A 13,638-nucleotide genomic window follows, 5' to 3' on the forward strand; every position below is an offset into this window, starting at 1 on the left:
ACTCGTGAGGACAGATTCAGTAATCCATTAAATATGGTAGTGAGGAAGGTTGAATAACACGAATTAGAGAAAGAAAATCAATCATGCATCCTATGGGAGGCAAAAAGGAAAACGGTTTACCCTGAATCGCGAATGGGTTGACTTGGCCCGATTCGTGATGACATTAAGGCCAAACGTTCTTCCGAAGGAGCTGTGCTCGTGCATGCTTAGTCATCTGCATATGCTCATGTCAGCATGTGGATTGTGCGGAGGTACGTCAGGTGATTACGCATCACGGGCGGAAGGCAGTCACGACTCGTCCTGATAACACTTGGGCCTTTAGACTTGCGCTTTAAGTTGCAAGCTGCAGAGTTCGAGTCCGCTACAGCTAGCTCTACAGCCTCCTTTTCTATCGCGCTATTTCTACACTCGCTTTCCCGATGTTTCCTCGAATCTTCAATTCCATTTGATGTTATCGTCCATGGTTATTTATTTGCTGATACGGCTTGAAAGGACCTTGTTGCCTCATAGCTCATGATCAAGCCATTGTGGAACTCTGCTAGCCTCGCTCATAATGTCTTCGCCCGACTACGCACACCCCCCTCATCAGGCTGAAGACCCCGACTTCTCCGACTCCGATGACGACTTAGACCTCGAGGAGCTTGATCCCAGCACCGCCCCGTCACAAAACCCTCGAGTCTCCCGAGACTATACAGGTCGCTCACGGAACTATGGGCCAGGTATCGCTCTCCGAAATTTACGCGTTGGTGTGGGAAACCGGTGGAAACGAAATGCCTCCGGCCGTACAGACCGAGAAGATGACACGGATGCCTTGCTGCAAGACCAGGGTGAGGATGGTCTGCGGCGGTCACAAACCAGTTCACATAACTTGACGGATGATAATGCGCCACTTCTTGACCGTCGCGGTTCGATCCGCTTATTCAACGACGACGAACCACCCAAGAAGGGTGGCCGGTTCCGCTTACCCAGTCTTCAAGGTCCCAGCTTTCTCCAGGGCGCCGCCAGTCGACTACGCAAAACCGCCGATGACCCCTCGAATCAGCCTCCCCGAGAGGTGCTTGTCGGGCAATACCAAACTACCAAATATCCAGCCAATGTGGTCTCGAACGCGAAATACACACCCTGGAGTTTCCTACCTCGCACGCTGTACAACGAGTTTTCTTTCTTCTTTAACATATATTTCCTTCTTGTCGCCCTCTCACAAATTATTCCGATTCTTCGGATTGGATACATGTCTTCATACATTGCGCCCTTGGCTTTCGTTGTTTCCATCTCCTTGGGCAAAGAGGCCCTGGACGACATTGCTCGCCGGAGACGAGATGCGGAAGCCAACGCCGAAGAATTTACCGTGATGTCTCTTGAGAGATCAAACGTGATGGAGATGACCAAAAAGTCCCGAGATTTGAAAGTCGGAGATGTTCTCAAGGTTCGGAAGAACCAGCGTTTACCTGCCGATGTGGTGATACTCAAGAGTGTTTCCAATGATTCCGGCTCAAGCCGACAGAATTCCTTTGAAGAGGAGACTTCTGCGGAAGTGACCGATCTCCTTGAGCCAGGACAGGGCTCGTCGGGGCCTGCAGCGGAAGCCGCATCTAGTCCCGACTCGGCGATTGCTGCAGATACTTCATCTGCCAGTGATACCTTCATTCGGACGGATCAGCTGGATGGCGAAACAGACTGGAAACTCCGTCTCCCTTCTGCATTATCCCAAGCGCTTCCCTTTGGCGATTTCGCCAGGCTTAAGGTCACTGCAAGCCCTCCAAACAAGAGAGTAAATGAGTTTATGGGCACCATCGAGCTGGGCCCTCCAACTGGCTTCTACGATACCCATGTTGATAAGTCTGTTCCGCAGTCACGCAATGTCGCGCCTCAAGGAGATGAGAGCGAAACTAACTCGGCGCCACTAACCATTGACAACACCGCATGGGCCAATACCGTTCTTGCCTCCAATACCGTCACATATGCCGCTATCATCTATACTGGCTCGCAGACACGTGCCGCTCTTTCGACGTCTCCTTCTCGATCTAAAGTGGGCTTGCTGGAATATGAAATCAACAATCTCACTAAAATATTGTGCATTGTGACACTAGCCTTGTCAATTGTGCTTGTGGCTTTGGAAGGGTTTGAGCCAACGAACGATAAGAAGTGGTACGTCGCGATTATGATCTACCTCATTCTATTCTCCACGATCATTCCGATGAGTCTTCGAGTCAACCTCGACATGGCCAAGTCTGTTTATGGCCGTTTTATTCAACGAGACAAGGACATCCCAGGCACTGTGGTCCGGACAAGCACTATCCCGGAAGATCTGGGAAGAATTGAATATCTTCTTTCCGATAAAACCGGGACTTTGACTCAGAATGAGATGGAATTGAAGAAGATCCACGTTGGCACAGTCTCATATGCCAACGAAGCAATGGATGAGGTCGCATCATTCATTCGTCAAGGTTTTGCTGGCAATTTCTTGACGACTCCATCGACTGTATTTGGAACCCAGGCAGGCCAGGGCACAGCCCCACGCACCAGGAGAGAAATTGGCTCTCGTGTCCGCGACATCATTCTGGCTCTCGGGCTTTGCCACAATGTTACGCCAACTACAGAGCAAGAGGACGGTCGGAAAATCACTGCCTACCAAGCATCGTCTCCAGATGAGATTGCCATCGTCCGATACACGGAAGAAGTTGGATTGAAGCTGTCGTATCGCGATCGCCAAAACGTTGTGCTCGAATCCACCGACTCCAAACAGGTTGTTGTTCGCGTGCGCATTCTCGACATCTTCCCATTTACCTCCGACAGCAAGCGAATGGGCATTATTGTCCAGTTCCAGCAGGACGACAATGCTCTTGAAACCGGAAACAAGGCTGAGCCTGAGATCTGGTTCTATCAAAAGGGTGCAGACACCGTCATGTCATCGATAGTGGCGGCAAATGATTGGCTCGACGAGGAGACTGCAAACATGGCACGCGAGGGTCTGCGAACTCTGGTGGTTGGTCGCAAGCGACTTTCTCTGTCTCAATACCAGGAATTTTCCTCCAGGTTTAAGCAGGCCTCTATGTCATTCCAGGGACGAGACATCGACATGGCCAAGGTAGTGAGCGAATATCTTGAGCGGGATCTGGAACTCCTCGGAGTGACGGGTGTCGAGGATCGTTTGCAACGGGATGTCAAGTCGTCTCTGGAGCTGATGCGCAATGCAGGCATCAAAATTTGGATGTTGACCGGTGACAAGGTAGAGACAGCACGATGTGTTGCCATTTCTGCCAAGCTGGTTGCCCGAGGGCAGTACATCCACACCGTTCAGAAATGTAAAGACAAACAGACTGCCCAGGAAACTTTGGACTTCTTGCGCAACAAGACAGACTGTTGCCTGCTGATCGATGGCGAATCATTGAACTTGATGCTTGGCCATTTCCGGTCTGCCTTCATCTCCGTTGCTGTGCTTCTCCCGGCTGTCATTGCGTGTCGATGCTCCCCAACCCAGAAGGCGGAAATTGCCGACTTGATTCGTCAGCATACGAAAAAGCGCGTCTGCTGCATTGGCGACGGTGGCAACGACGTGTCTATGATTCAAGCCGCCGATGTCGGCATTGGCATTGTGGGCAAAGAAGGCAAGCAAGCCTCCCTGGCAGCAGACTTCAGTATCACCCAGTTCCACCATCTCACCAAGCTCCTGGTCTGGCACGGCCGCAACTCGTACAAGCGGTCTGCCAAACTGGCACAATTCATCATGCATCGAGGTCTGATCATCAGTGTGTGTCAGACTATGTACAGCATTGCCGGCCACTTCGACCCTAAAGGCCTTTTTATCAACTGGCTCATGATCGGATATGCCACCGTCTACACCAATGCACCTGTCTTCTCCCTCGTCTTCGACCGAGACGTGGATGAGCGCCTTGCCAATTTGTACCCGGAGTTGTACAAGGAACTCAAGACAGGAAAGAGTCTGAGTTACCGTTCATTCTTCACTTGGGTGCTCATCTCGATCTATCAAGGAGCCGTCATCCAAGGTCTGTCACAAATTCTACTGAACACCATCACTGGTCCCCGTCTGATCAGCGTGTCCTTCACTGCCCTCGTTTTGAACGAACTGGGAATGGTTGCAATCGCAATCACCACTTGGCATCCAGTGATGATCTTCTGTCTCATCGGCACTCTCCTCCTGTATGCTAGCAGTGTCCCCTTCCTCGGCGACTACTTTAACCTCCGCTATGTCATTACCCTCGACTGGCTCTGGCGTGTCGCTGCCGTGCTGGTCGTTTCTCTGGTCCCTGTCTGGGCTGGTAAACTGATCAAGCAGTCGTGGAGTCCTCCGAGCTACCGCAAGGTGCGCGGTTGATGTTCATTGTAGTCTTCTTTCCTCTTTGATTTTTTTTCTGGTCACAGCTAGTTTGGCTGGTACCCTCTTGTATATAACCCAAGCATCTTGTCATTGCAGAGCGCATCAGGCGTCGGAGCCCTTGGAAGCATCTATGTATCTCCTTTCTTGTTTTAGAGGGATATACTTGAATCGATTTTGGTATTTTGCCATATACATGCGCCTTCTCGGTCAGCATTCATGACTCCTTGAATATAGAATGAAAATAAATTTAGGATGAACCCTCAGTCCACAGCCTTGAGTGCTGGACGTAGCTTTTTCTTCTTGCTCAGTCTCCTGCATGATATGTACATTGTGTAGCTTGGCTCAGATCCATGGATTTATATAGCGGGGAAATGTGGTGGATCTGATACCCGGACGAGGACTTCTTGCAGCCAACCCCGCCGCCGTTCTCAAAACCTCTGACGATCTATAAAGCCAGCTCTTCGCGGCTAGAGTACGCCAACCTTGGCTGATATTATTCTCTGATTCCCTTTGTTGCCTCGACGCCACATTATGCCCGGGCACGAACAGGAAATCTCTTTCACAAGCCTCGGCCTAGTTGTCCTTGATGAAATCAGGTTCCCGGACCAGAAGCCCTTGACAAATATATTAGGTGGCTCAGGTACTTACGGTGAATAAATAATACTGCTTTTAACCCGATATTCCGGTTCACTAATATGAGGCTCTCAGCAACGCTCGGTGCTCGATTGTTTCTTCCCGGGTCACTTAGCTACTCTTTGAGCTGGATGATTCACGTTGGAGATGACTTTCCGAAATCTGTTGAAGACGAACTACGGGACTGGAATTCGACGTTGATTATTCAGAAGGAATCCGATAGTCTCTCGACGAGGGGGTTGCTGGAATATAAAGACACCACTTTTGGACGTAAGGTCCCTCGACATCCATCTCCCTTATGTGTCCTCTTGTTTTTTACCATGTTGTTGAATACCTTCTCATAGCTAACACTTTGTCTAGCGAAGGACTTCAGATACACAACTCCGATACTTGGAGTCCGAGATGACAGCTTAGAGGGCACAAAGCTTCTTGCGTCCAAGGCATACCACTATTTGGCTTCACCCCAGGAGCTCCAAACACGTGTGTCAAATCTTCTCACTTTGAGAAAGAAAGTTGATAATCTTGCACGCTCTCTGATTATCTGGGAGCCTGCACCCCTGTCCTGTAAGCCAGATAATCTTCAAGCGTGTCTAAAGGCCGCGTCCTTGGTGGATGTCTTTTCTCCGAATCACATAGAATTGGCCAAATTATTTTCGGAGCCGCTATCACCTGGATCAGTTAAGAAAAGTATCGAGGATCTGGCAGCGCGGGTCTTGGAGCGAGGGGTTGGTCCAGATCAACAAGGTGTTGTGATAGTCCGGGCTGGTGAGCATGGGTGTTTCGTCAGTGCCCGAGATATTTCTCCCAGATGGTTACCTCCGTACTATGCGTCTGAGACCAGGAATACGAATATTTCGGAGATAGTCGACCCGACTGGAGCGGGAAATACATTTCTGGGGGCGTACGCGATTGGATATCTCAAGACCGGCAATGCCATCGAGGCAGCTTGCTATGGCTCAGTTGGGGCGTCCTTTGCCATCGAACAAGTTGGAATACCGGAGAAGGCAGAGAAAAACGGTGAAGAGATGTGGAATGAAGTTAGTGTTTCCTTGAGATTGCGTGAATATATGTCCAGGCTTCTTTAGGAAGCGGAGCCCCCAATGGCGGAATGCGTCTTCCACATACTTTATAGAATCGTATGTTATGGACGGTGCATTTTAATACTCGGTCCTAAAGTGGCGTCCGTCATCGCTTTCCATGTCGGAAACACGGAGACGCTCTTGTAATCATTCCGACCGAATTATGCAACTATGTCCTGATGCAGGTGTCAAATTACTGTACTTGCCGCCTTTTTTATCGCATTGCAACTCCATCGATGAGTTCTCTGCCGAGGCTCATATCAAGAAAACTTGGTCAACATATGAAGATGACCCCGATCAGATGTTTCATTCCATCCTTCGGCGGGATGTTCAATATGTCGGTGCGAAAAAGGAAAGCATCGAAGGCCCACTTCCGACATGTAGGTACAAAAACATGAGTGGCCGTCTCACTCAAATACAACGTGTGCGACATGCAGCGAAGGTCTGGTTGCGTATGCAATACTCTCATGAGCCCGCCTGTGCCAATTTTGGTTTGTTTTGAAGGATCCCGAATCAATAATATTTCGTGTTAGGAGGAAGTCCTTGTTTCTGGTCCTCGTCCTGAATCTCTTAGTATATGATATCCAAAGCAAGGAAACTGGACGAACCAATAGTTTTCCAAAACTCTCGATGAGTTCGATTTCATATTCGCAATAAGCTTTCTCAATAGGGCTCATATTGCCGAAAGTCGTCGCAACATCAAAATCAACCCATATAATCTTGCCACCCGATACAAGCATGTTCTTCGGGTAAATATCACGGTGGTGGACAAAGGCAGTATGGATCTCTCGTAAACCTTGAACCGCATGGCGAATGAGGTCTTGGGAATAATTTACACAATCCAGCCTTTCTGCGTCAGGCAGGTATTCAATCAGAATGGCTCGTGGCTTGAATTTATCTCGGCTGAAATGGTGAAGTGGCGGGACGAAAGCAGACGGATCAAGCCGATCGATGTAGCCATAAAATGCGGGAACGAAGCCGCGATCGCACACGCCAAGTTCGTGGAGATTTTGATAGGCTTTTAGTTCGCAGCGAAAGCGATTCAAGTCTCGACCTGTACTGGTGTACCCTGGGTCACCATTGTCGTGAAACTGGCCCGTCAGCGTCGTCCTGGGGATTTAGGATAGTACTTACAAGCTTCAAAATGCACGCCTTCCCAAACAGTTATGCTTCGTATATGGAAGAAGCTTCAGAGCGACTTATCTCCCTTTCGATGATCACATCTGGGGGGCCAAGGTCCAACGCGGAGACACTTTGTGAGGGCATCATCGCTCCGCGAGTTACGTTATGAAGGGGGAACGTTTTGAATGACGGAGGGTACAGCTCGGGTCGCCATTGAGCTATGTAACAGATAACATCATGTGGTCAAGTGATTTTGTCTTCCCGCATTCATGTATCGTATCGGAGAAAAGCTTTCAAATGAGTACGTGCGACATACAGTACACTCCACCAAGTGGTGGAGTGGTCAATACTCGGACCCAGAAATAGGAGTTTCTAGCGCTGGAGCCTTTGAACTGACAGTCAGCCCCAAGTAACTTTTGTCTGATTAATTGTACGAATATTTGAATCGAGAGGGTTCGGCGGGATGTTCAATATGTACAGAATGAGGGCGTAGTGGATCACCGGTCCACGTACCCACCAGAAGCCTTTTTGAGGTTATTTACAATCAAGATCGGATAACTGGACTTGAGTAATGCGATCGTTCTGGGAGGTAAGCTTCTGCATGGCTTCATCCAAGAGAAAGAACTCGGACGCAAAGTGCTCTTCCCCACCGGAGCAAGCGACTCCTGTACTATCCAGCTTTGCAATAGACCACCAAATGATCTTGGTCTCTTTTCAATCCTCGGTACTCAGCTCATGCATGGTCACCAAGAAAGGCTCCGTGAGATTCGAGTACAAGCGAGGTTCATCTGGCATAAGCTCCTGCTCGTCTGGAGGCGGGGCACGAGTGGCCATAGCGACCGGGTACAAACGAGCTGAATGGCCCGTCTCCTCACGGGCTTCGCGCATGGCAGCTTCGTGTCTAGACTCCTTGCAGTTGCGACGGCCCTTTACGAGCATCCATTCGTCCTTCTCGTGATGGTGGATCAGACACACGGTCTTGGGGTGAGCGGAGAGATCGAACAAGATGGCACCGCAGCTTTCAACAAACTGCTTCAGAGTATACTGGATGATGGGGTAATTTGAGATCGCCATGATGACTGGCCAGATAACTTTTCCAGCAAGACGTGGTTGTGCGTCCAATGTCAATATCGGAGGGGAGCCAACAAATCGCCATCCCGCAGAGCCTCCACTGACGCCAATAATGCCAATTGGGGCCAAATCCCTCCAACGACACGGCACGGACCCGCTGGGGGCACTGTCAACCCGCCAATTGGTGGTGCGTCTACGCCGAGTCGACATATATGGTTCTATTTTGCGCTGATCGTTAGGGGGCCAGCATGGCGGTGCAGCGGCTCGATTGAGTCTGACTGCCTATTAAGCCCGATAGCCCTGATCGGTCGTTTTTCTCTCGGCTTTCTTTTCTCGTCAGAAAACTTGGCTATCTGTAGCCATGACCTCCACCACGAATTTCGGTGCTCTAACCACCACATGGGCGCCCCCGAGTAACTGTGCGGTTGCGAAATGGGTCCAGCATAACACCCACGCGGCAATCCTTCACTGGGGTGCGGGCTGTGAAAGTGGAACACTTGGATATGCTTCTACATGCTATCCAACAGGATGGTCCGGGTCTGCCAACAACACCGCTCTCTCATACAAAGGATTCTCGCCCGGCCTCGATTGTCCATCTGGATGGGGGTCGGTCACCAGCACCAGCGGTGGTCCTCAGAGCCAAGGTTGGAATCCTTTCAAAGCATATATCACAAAGCTAGCGCATGATGAGATAGCCACCGTGTGTTGTCCGTCGTGAGTGTCCATTCAAATAGATAGCCACGAGATCTAGACCTAACTCACACTTCCATAGCGGCTACGACTTCCGAGATGTCTGCTACAGCCAAACCGCGAAAGTCACCGATTCACTCCCTCTTATCACGACCTCAGGTGGAAAATGCTCCACGACAACCGTCAGTCCATTCAACGGCAAGATCGGCGGCACGGGCGCCTCCGCTGGCGTTGCAGCCTTCCAAGCCTACCCCATCATCCTCGTAAACGGCTCTTCCTCAGGCCTATCAACGGGCGCAAAGATAGCAATCGGGGTATGCGTTCCAGCTGGTGTGCTCATTATTGCTGCTATATGCTTTATCTGGTGGCATCGAAGGCGCAGACGAGCTCAAGCGGCTAGGACTTCTGAACCGCGGTCACCTGCGCCTGCTGAGTATACAGGGAAGCCGGAGTTGGATGCGAATGAAATTGAGCCTGGGGTGCCGGGGGCGCCGGCTGAATTACCGACGTTGCAGACTGATGTGCAGAAGGCTGAATTGCCGGCCTTTAAGAGCCCTGCGACACCTCAGGCTGAGTTACCTGGGGATTTTGAACAAATCGAATACGAAAGAGAGGGGAAGAAAGAGGATGTATCAGGCGATGTGGGAACAAACCCCGTTTCAGAAAACCAGGATACCCAAGAGACTGAGACGAGGAACACTGGATGCGAGAATGATCAGGGAACCCCCGGTACTGGTCAAAATCTGCCAACACATGAGAAATCGCCATCAAAATAAGGCTCAGTACATCTGTCATTCGCGTCGTCATTTGGTCTGGAAGCTCTGTTGATCAATTTGAAAGCCAGCTTGCAGCAATGCTGCAATTGACATGAAGATGACGAAAGCACAGTCTTCGAGGGATCTGAGGTATGTACGGTCCGCACAGGCGGGAAAGGCATACTGTACATACAAGAGGTTCTGGTATCACAGTGAAGCCAACGGGAATGTTGTATCAACTGAATATTTGTGCTCAAGAACCATTTGCCACTTGAGACGTTACACAGCTTATGACAGGTCACAGAAATGGAAGACAGTCAGTGGCGGGGTGTCTCACCGAGTTGACACGAACACTTGTACAGGGCATGTAATTGCCCTCCACTATTGTTCACTCTGAGACTCTCTGCGCATTCCTTTCTTTCTTCCGACTCTCCTAAATCTCCCTCTCAATATCTTTCTCGGCATCATTTATATCCGCTGCTTCTCTTTAGCTGCCGGGGCCTGTTCCTCGGTGGCTTTTCTCGATTCTTCCTCAATCGGCCCAAGATCAAGCAAAGTACAACAACAAGTGTATTGGATAACCCATGTTGAACTACCAACGTAGCATCTAAAGCTAGATATTTGGTACGGCATAATTTGAATCAGGGGTATATTTGCGGCGAGTCGTACAATCACATCACTATAGTTCATGCTCATAAAGGCATCACATAAACAATCCCTCATCCCCTAAACAATCTCTGAAAATCATAATCTCCACAAATCTAAGATGAATAAGGCTCAGGCGAAAACACCTTGCGGAAGCGGAAGTGAGACAGATCCCGGATAACCTCGGCAGTCTGCTTCATATTCCGCTTCACAATAACGGAAGTAGGCTGCGAGAACAGCTCATCGATCTCCTCAAGAGACTTGTTCTTGGTCTCCGGCATGAAGATAATCTGGTAGAACCAGCCCACCACGGCAATACCACCGTAGAAACCGAGAGTCAGTCCGATACGGGACATGGACTCCATCATGCGGGTGAAGTTGTAGGTGACGATGAACGAGCACAGGAAGAGGTTTGCGTCGGCGGTTGTCATTCCGTAGGAACGGAGGTATGTTGGGAAGACTTCGGACGGGATGACCCAGGTAAGACAAGCGTAAGAGCCGAAGAAACCCATGTACAAGATGATACCGGTTAGGTAGACACCCTCTGCGGCAGCGGGGTACTTTTGGTAGTCGATTGTGTAACCTGCGCCGACGAGGACGAGGCCGATGAAGAAGCCGGGCAGCATGACGTTGGCCCAGTAGCGGCGACCGAAACGCTCCATGTACAGGACGGCGGGGATACAACCCAGAAGAAGGGAACCGCCGCCAACGAGGGACATGAAGATGGAAGTGCGCTGGTCGAAGCCGATGGCGCCCATTAGGGTCGACATGTAGTACATGATTGCGTTGACACCGGTGAACTGGCCAAGGACGATCATGATGTTGGCGTAGACGATGGCGCGGCGGGCGCGCGGCACGGTGAAGAAGTCCATCCATGCGTATTTCTTGGTGCGGGCTTGTTCTTCAGATTCGGCGGTTACGGCTTGGCGCATGCCTAGGAACTCGTCTTTGGATTCGAAGTCGGCGAAGCCGCGGATCTTCTTCCAGACGGAATAGGCGGCTACTTCGTGGCCCTTGTGCATTAGGTAGCGGGGGCTCTCGGGCAGGAAGAGCATTCCCACGAGAAGGATGGTGGAGAAGACGAGAGAGGAGCCGAGAATGTAGCGCCAGTTCCCCGGGACATCGAAGAAGATGGCGGCGACAGCGTAGCCGAGGACTTCACCAAGGGCGATGTTGAATTGATAGAGCGAGACGAGGTTACCACGGAGCTTGCGGGGCACTGGGTGGTATGTTAGGTTGATTCCAGTATACAGCGTACGGGAGAGAAGAACTTACCACACTCCGCGACGTAAACAGGCACGGTACCACCTTCCAGACCAACACCCATACCAAGGATGAAACGGCCAGCGAAGATCATATCGAAGCTGATAGCGCCAGCCTCCAGGCCAGCACCGATGGTGTACAAGATACAAGAAACAATGATAGACATGCGACGGCCAAGGTACTCGTTCGACGGGGAAAGGATGAGAGCACCAGCAACAGCACCAAGAGGCATACCAGAATCGACCAAACTACTCTGTCCACTATTGAGATTCAGAGCGCCGGGGAGGTCAAGGTTGGCACCGCTAATCAGCGACTGGTCCAGACCAGAGAGCATACCACCCATAGAGGCAAAGGCCACAAGGACCCAGGTGAAGACGGCGGGATTGGAGAAGGTAATCTCGATCTCGGTGCGAGGCTTCTTCAGCGACGGCAGCTGCTCTTCGAGTTGGGCGAGCTCAGCATCCATCACAGCCTCTGTTCGGATGGACAGCTTTTGATCAGCCACCTCGTCGAACTCTTCGGCAACGCCATCCTTGTTCCAGGTGCTCTGGGGCGCCTCGGCGTCCTTGACGCTCTTTTCGTCTGCCATGATGGACGAAACCCGTATAGGGTAAGGGCGTGTTACGTGAGATTATAAAAGGGTAACAGGATCGGTCTCAGACCGGATTCCAAGGATGTTCACGGAGAAGGAAGAAGTAAAACGACTGGGGAAAGTAGGGTAGCAAAATGGAGGGGGAAACACGGACTATTTGAGGTCGATCTCACACACTCGCAATGACGCCCGGCAATACGCTTTACCTGTGACGCTAAGAAAAAACGCAGGCAGTGGGGAAGGACGGATATGGAAAAGTCTAACTACAGTAGGTTCGGCCGCCACCCCCATGTTTCTACCGGTATTCCATCTGGAGTACTGCGTGCTCCAGACGGAGAAATCGAACAGACACCAGGATGTGGAGACGGACCCGTCAGGACCGGGCCAACCATGAGATCGGACCAGGACGCCATCCATGAAGAAGAATGAGGGGAGAGAGGCCTTACCGGTGGCCAAAAGGTGACTAGCTACCGAAAAGAGTATGCATCGGCGTGGCTGGCCGGGATTCCAGAATGTGGAGGAGGCCGGAGAATCCGAGGGGATTGATCGGGCGTCTGGACGAATCGCAACCCGCAAAAGCTTAAACCAGTCCCGTTTCCAAAGTTCGACAACTTGCGCCCCAACTCTCAAGCCCATTTCGACCCCTGGGCCATCGCCACTGTTCTTCTGGAAGGGTTCCCGGGTTCCCGGCCCGTTGATCATCAGTCGGCGTGAGTGGAGTATAGGTATCAACGGGAGGTTGCAATCCGAGCCCATAACCCGAAAATATTTCGGGATCGACGACGAGGTCCCGAGATACCTGTCCGGCTTCGGAGAGTGTCCGTTGAACGTGTCATGCTTTGCGGACGGGACATACAGATTAATTACGCGACAGAATGGGGCGTTGGCTTCCCCATGGAGAGAGGAGTGTAGTCGGCGAGTCTTCGGCGAAATGCCCCTCCAGTTAGAGGACTGGCGTCCTCGGGACCATAGCTCTCGGGACGAGTCCGTGGAAACCGAGTCCCGATTCTCGCTAGGAAAAGACGGTGGCACGGGATCCCCATGCCCCATTCAAGGTTCATTCGTGCGGGAGTTGCCCGTCTGGCAGGCCGAGGGCGTCATTCGTTGGCTCTAAAGCTCGGTGGCTTGGCCGAGTGGACCAGCGCCAAAAGTTACATAATTGGGGGGATATCTCTGGATGATCACACGGTTTTAAACATTCCACTTCGATGGCACAATCATCGTGTCATCGGGGGTGAAATTGGGGGTTGGTCCACTCGCTTCCTCGCGTGTTGGTGCAGGGTGAAGTATACAAACGGGGAAACAGATCTGGGCAGGTTCACGGATCCCACGATACTCTACGTGGATGTGGGTTTGTTATTTCAAATTATTGTCATTGGGAGATATGTACGGTTCCAAGGCAATAAGAATGCAAAAACTCCCGACGCCATGCTGATGACAATGCGACCA

The 13,638-nt window shown here is 51.1% G+C and overlaps 7 protein-coding genes across 7 annotated transcripts; 4 read left to right on the forward strand and 3 right to left on the reverse strand.

The window, feature by feature from the left end:
- Positions 1-553: 553 nt before the first annotated feature.
- N7498_004760 (aminophospholipid-translocating P4-type ATPase NEO1) lies at positions 554-4,336 on the forward strand (the record flags this gene model as incomplete). The annotated part of the gene is made up of 1 exon (XM_058451822.1): positions 554-4,336. The coding sequence occupies one exon, from the start codon at positions 554-556 to the stop codon at positions 4,334-4,336; it is 3,783 nt and encodes a 1,260-aa protein (XP_058308360.1).
- Positions 4,337-4,870: 534 nt separating this feature from the next.
- On the forward strand, positions 4,871-6,057 carry N7498_004761 (uncharacterized protein; the record flags this gene model as incomplete). Its single annotated transcript, XM_058451823.1, has 4 exons — positions 4,871-4,979; positions 5,048-5,242; positions 5,333-5,536; positions 5,651-6,057. 4 exons carry the CDS (start codon positions 4,871-4,873, stop codon positions 6,055-6,057), a joined length of 915 nt encoding a protein of 304 aa, XP_058308361.1.
- A 507-nt stretch (positions 6,058-6,564) lies between these two features.
- On the reverse strand, positions 6,565-7,132 carry N7498_004762 (uncharacterized protein; the record flags this gene model as incomplete). Its single annotated transcript, XM_058451824.1, has 3 exons — positions 6,565-6,612; positions 6,660-7,069; positions 7,120-7,132. 3 exons carry the CDS (start codon positions 7,130-7,132, stop codon positions 6,565-6,567), a joined length of 471 nt encoding a protein of 156 aa, XP_058308362.1.
- A 755-nt stretch (positions 7,133-7,887) lies between these two features.
- On the reverse strand, positions 7,888-8,247 carry N7498_004763 (putative NUDIX domain; the record flags this gene model as incomplete). Its single annotated transcript, XM_058451825.1, has 1 exon — positions 7,888-8,247. The coding sequence occupies one exon, from the start codon at positions 8,245-8,247 to the stop codon at positions 7,888-7,890; it is 360 nt and encodes a 119-aa protein (XP_058308363.1).
- Positions 8,248-8,605: 358 nt separating this feature from the next.
- N7498_004764 (uncharacterized protein) lies at positions 8,606-9,710 on the forward strand (the record flags this gene model as incomplete). The annotated part of the gene is made up of 2 exons (XM_058451826.1): positions 8,606-8,958; positions 9,017-9,710. 2 exons carry the CDS (start codon positions 8,606-8,608, stop codon positions 9,708-9,710), a joined length of 1,047 nt encoding a protein of 348 aa, XP_058308364.1.
- Positions 9,711-10,450: 740 nt separating this feature from the next.
- Positions 10,451-12,186, reverse strand: N7498_004765 (putative MFS sugar transporter; the record flags this gene model as incomplete). The annotated part of the gene is made up of 2 exons (XM_058451827.1): positions 10,451-11,553; positions 11,610-12,186. 2 exons carry the CDS (start codon positions 12,184-12,186, stop codon positions 10,451-10,453), a joined length of 1,680 nt encoding a protein of 559 aa, XP_058308365.1.
- Positions 12,187-12,670: 484 nt separating this feature from the next.
- On the forward strand, positions 12,671-13,303 carry N7498_004766 (uncharacterized protein; the record flags this gene model as incomplete). Its single annotated transcript, XM_058451828.1, has 1 exon — positions 12,671-13,303. One exon carries the CDS (start codon positions 12,671-12,673, stop codon positions 13,301-13,303), a length of 633 nt encoding a protein of 210 aa, XP_058308366.1.
- Positions 13,304-13,638: the final 335 nt, after the last annotated feature.

The sequence above is a fragment of the Penicillium cinerascens genome (assembly GCF_028974065.1).
Source record: "Penicillium cinerascens strain IBT 15544 chromosome Unknown contig_5_segment0_segment0, whole genome shotgun sequence".
In the NCBI taxonomy this organism is placed as follows: domain Eukaryota; kingdom Fungi; phylum Ascomycota; class Eurotiomycetes; order Eurotiales; family Aspergillaceae; genus Penicillium; species Penicillium cinerascens.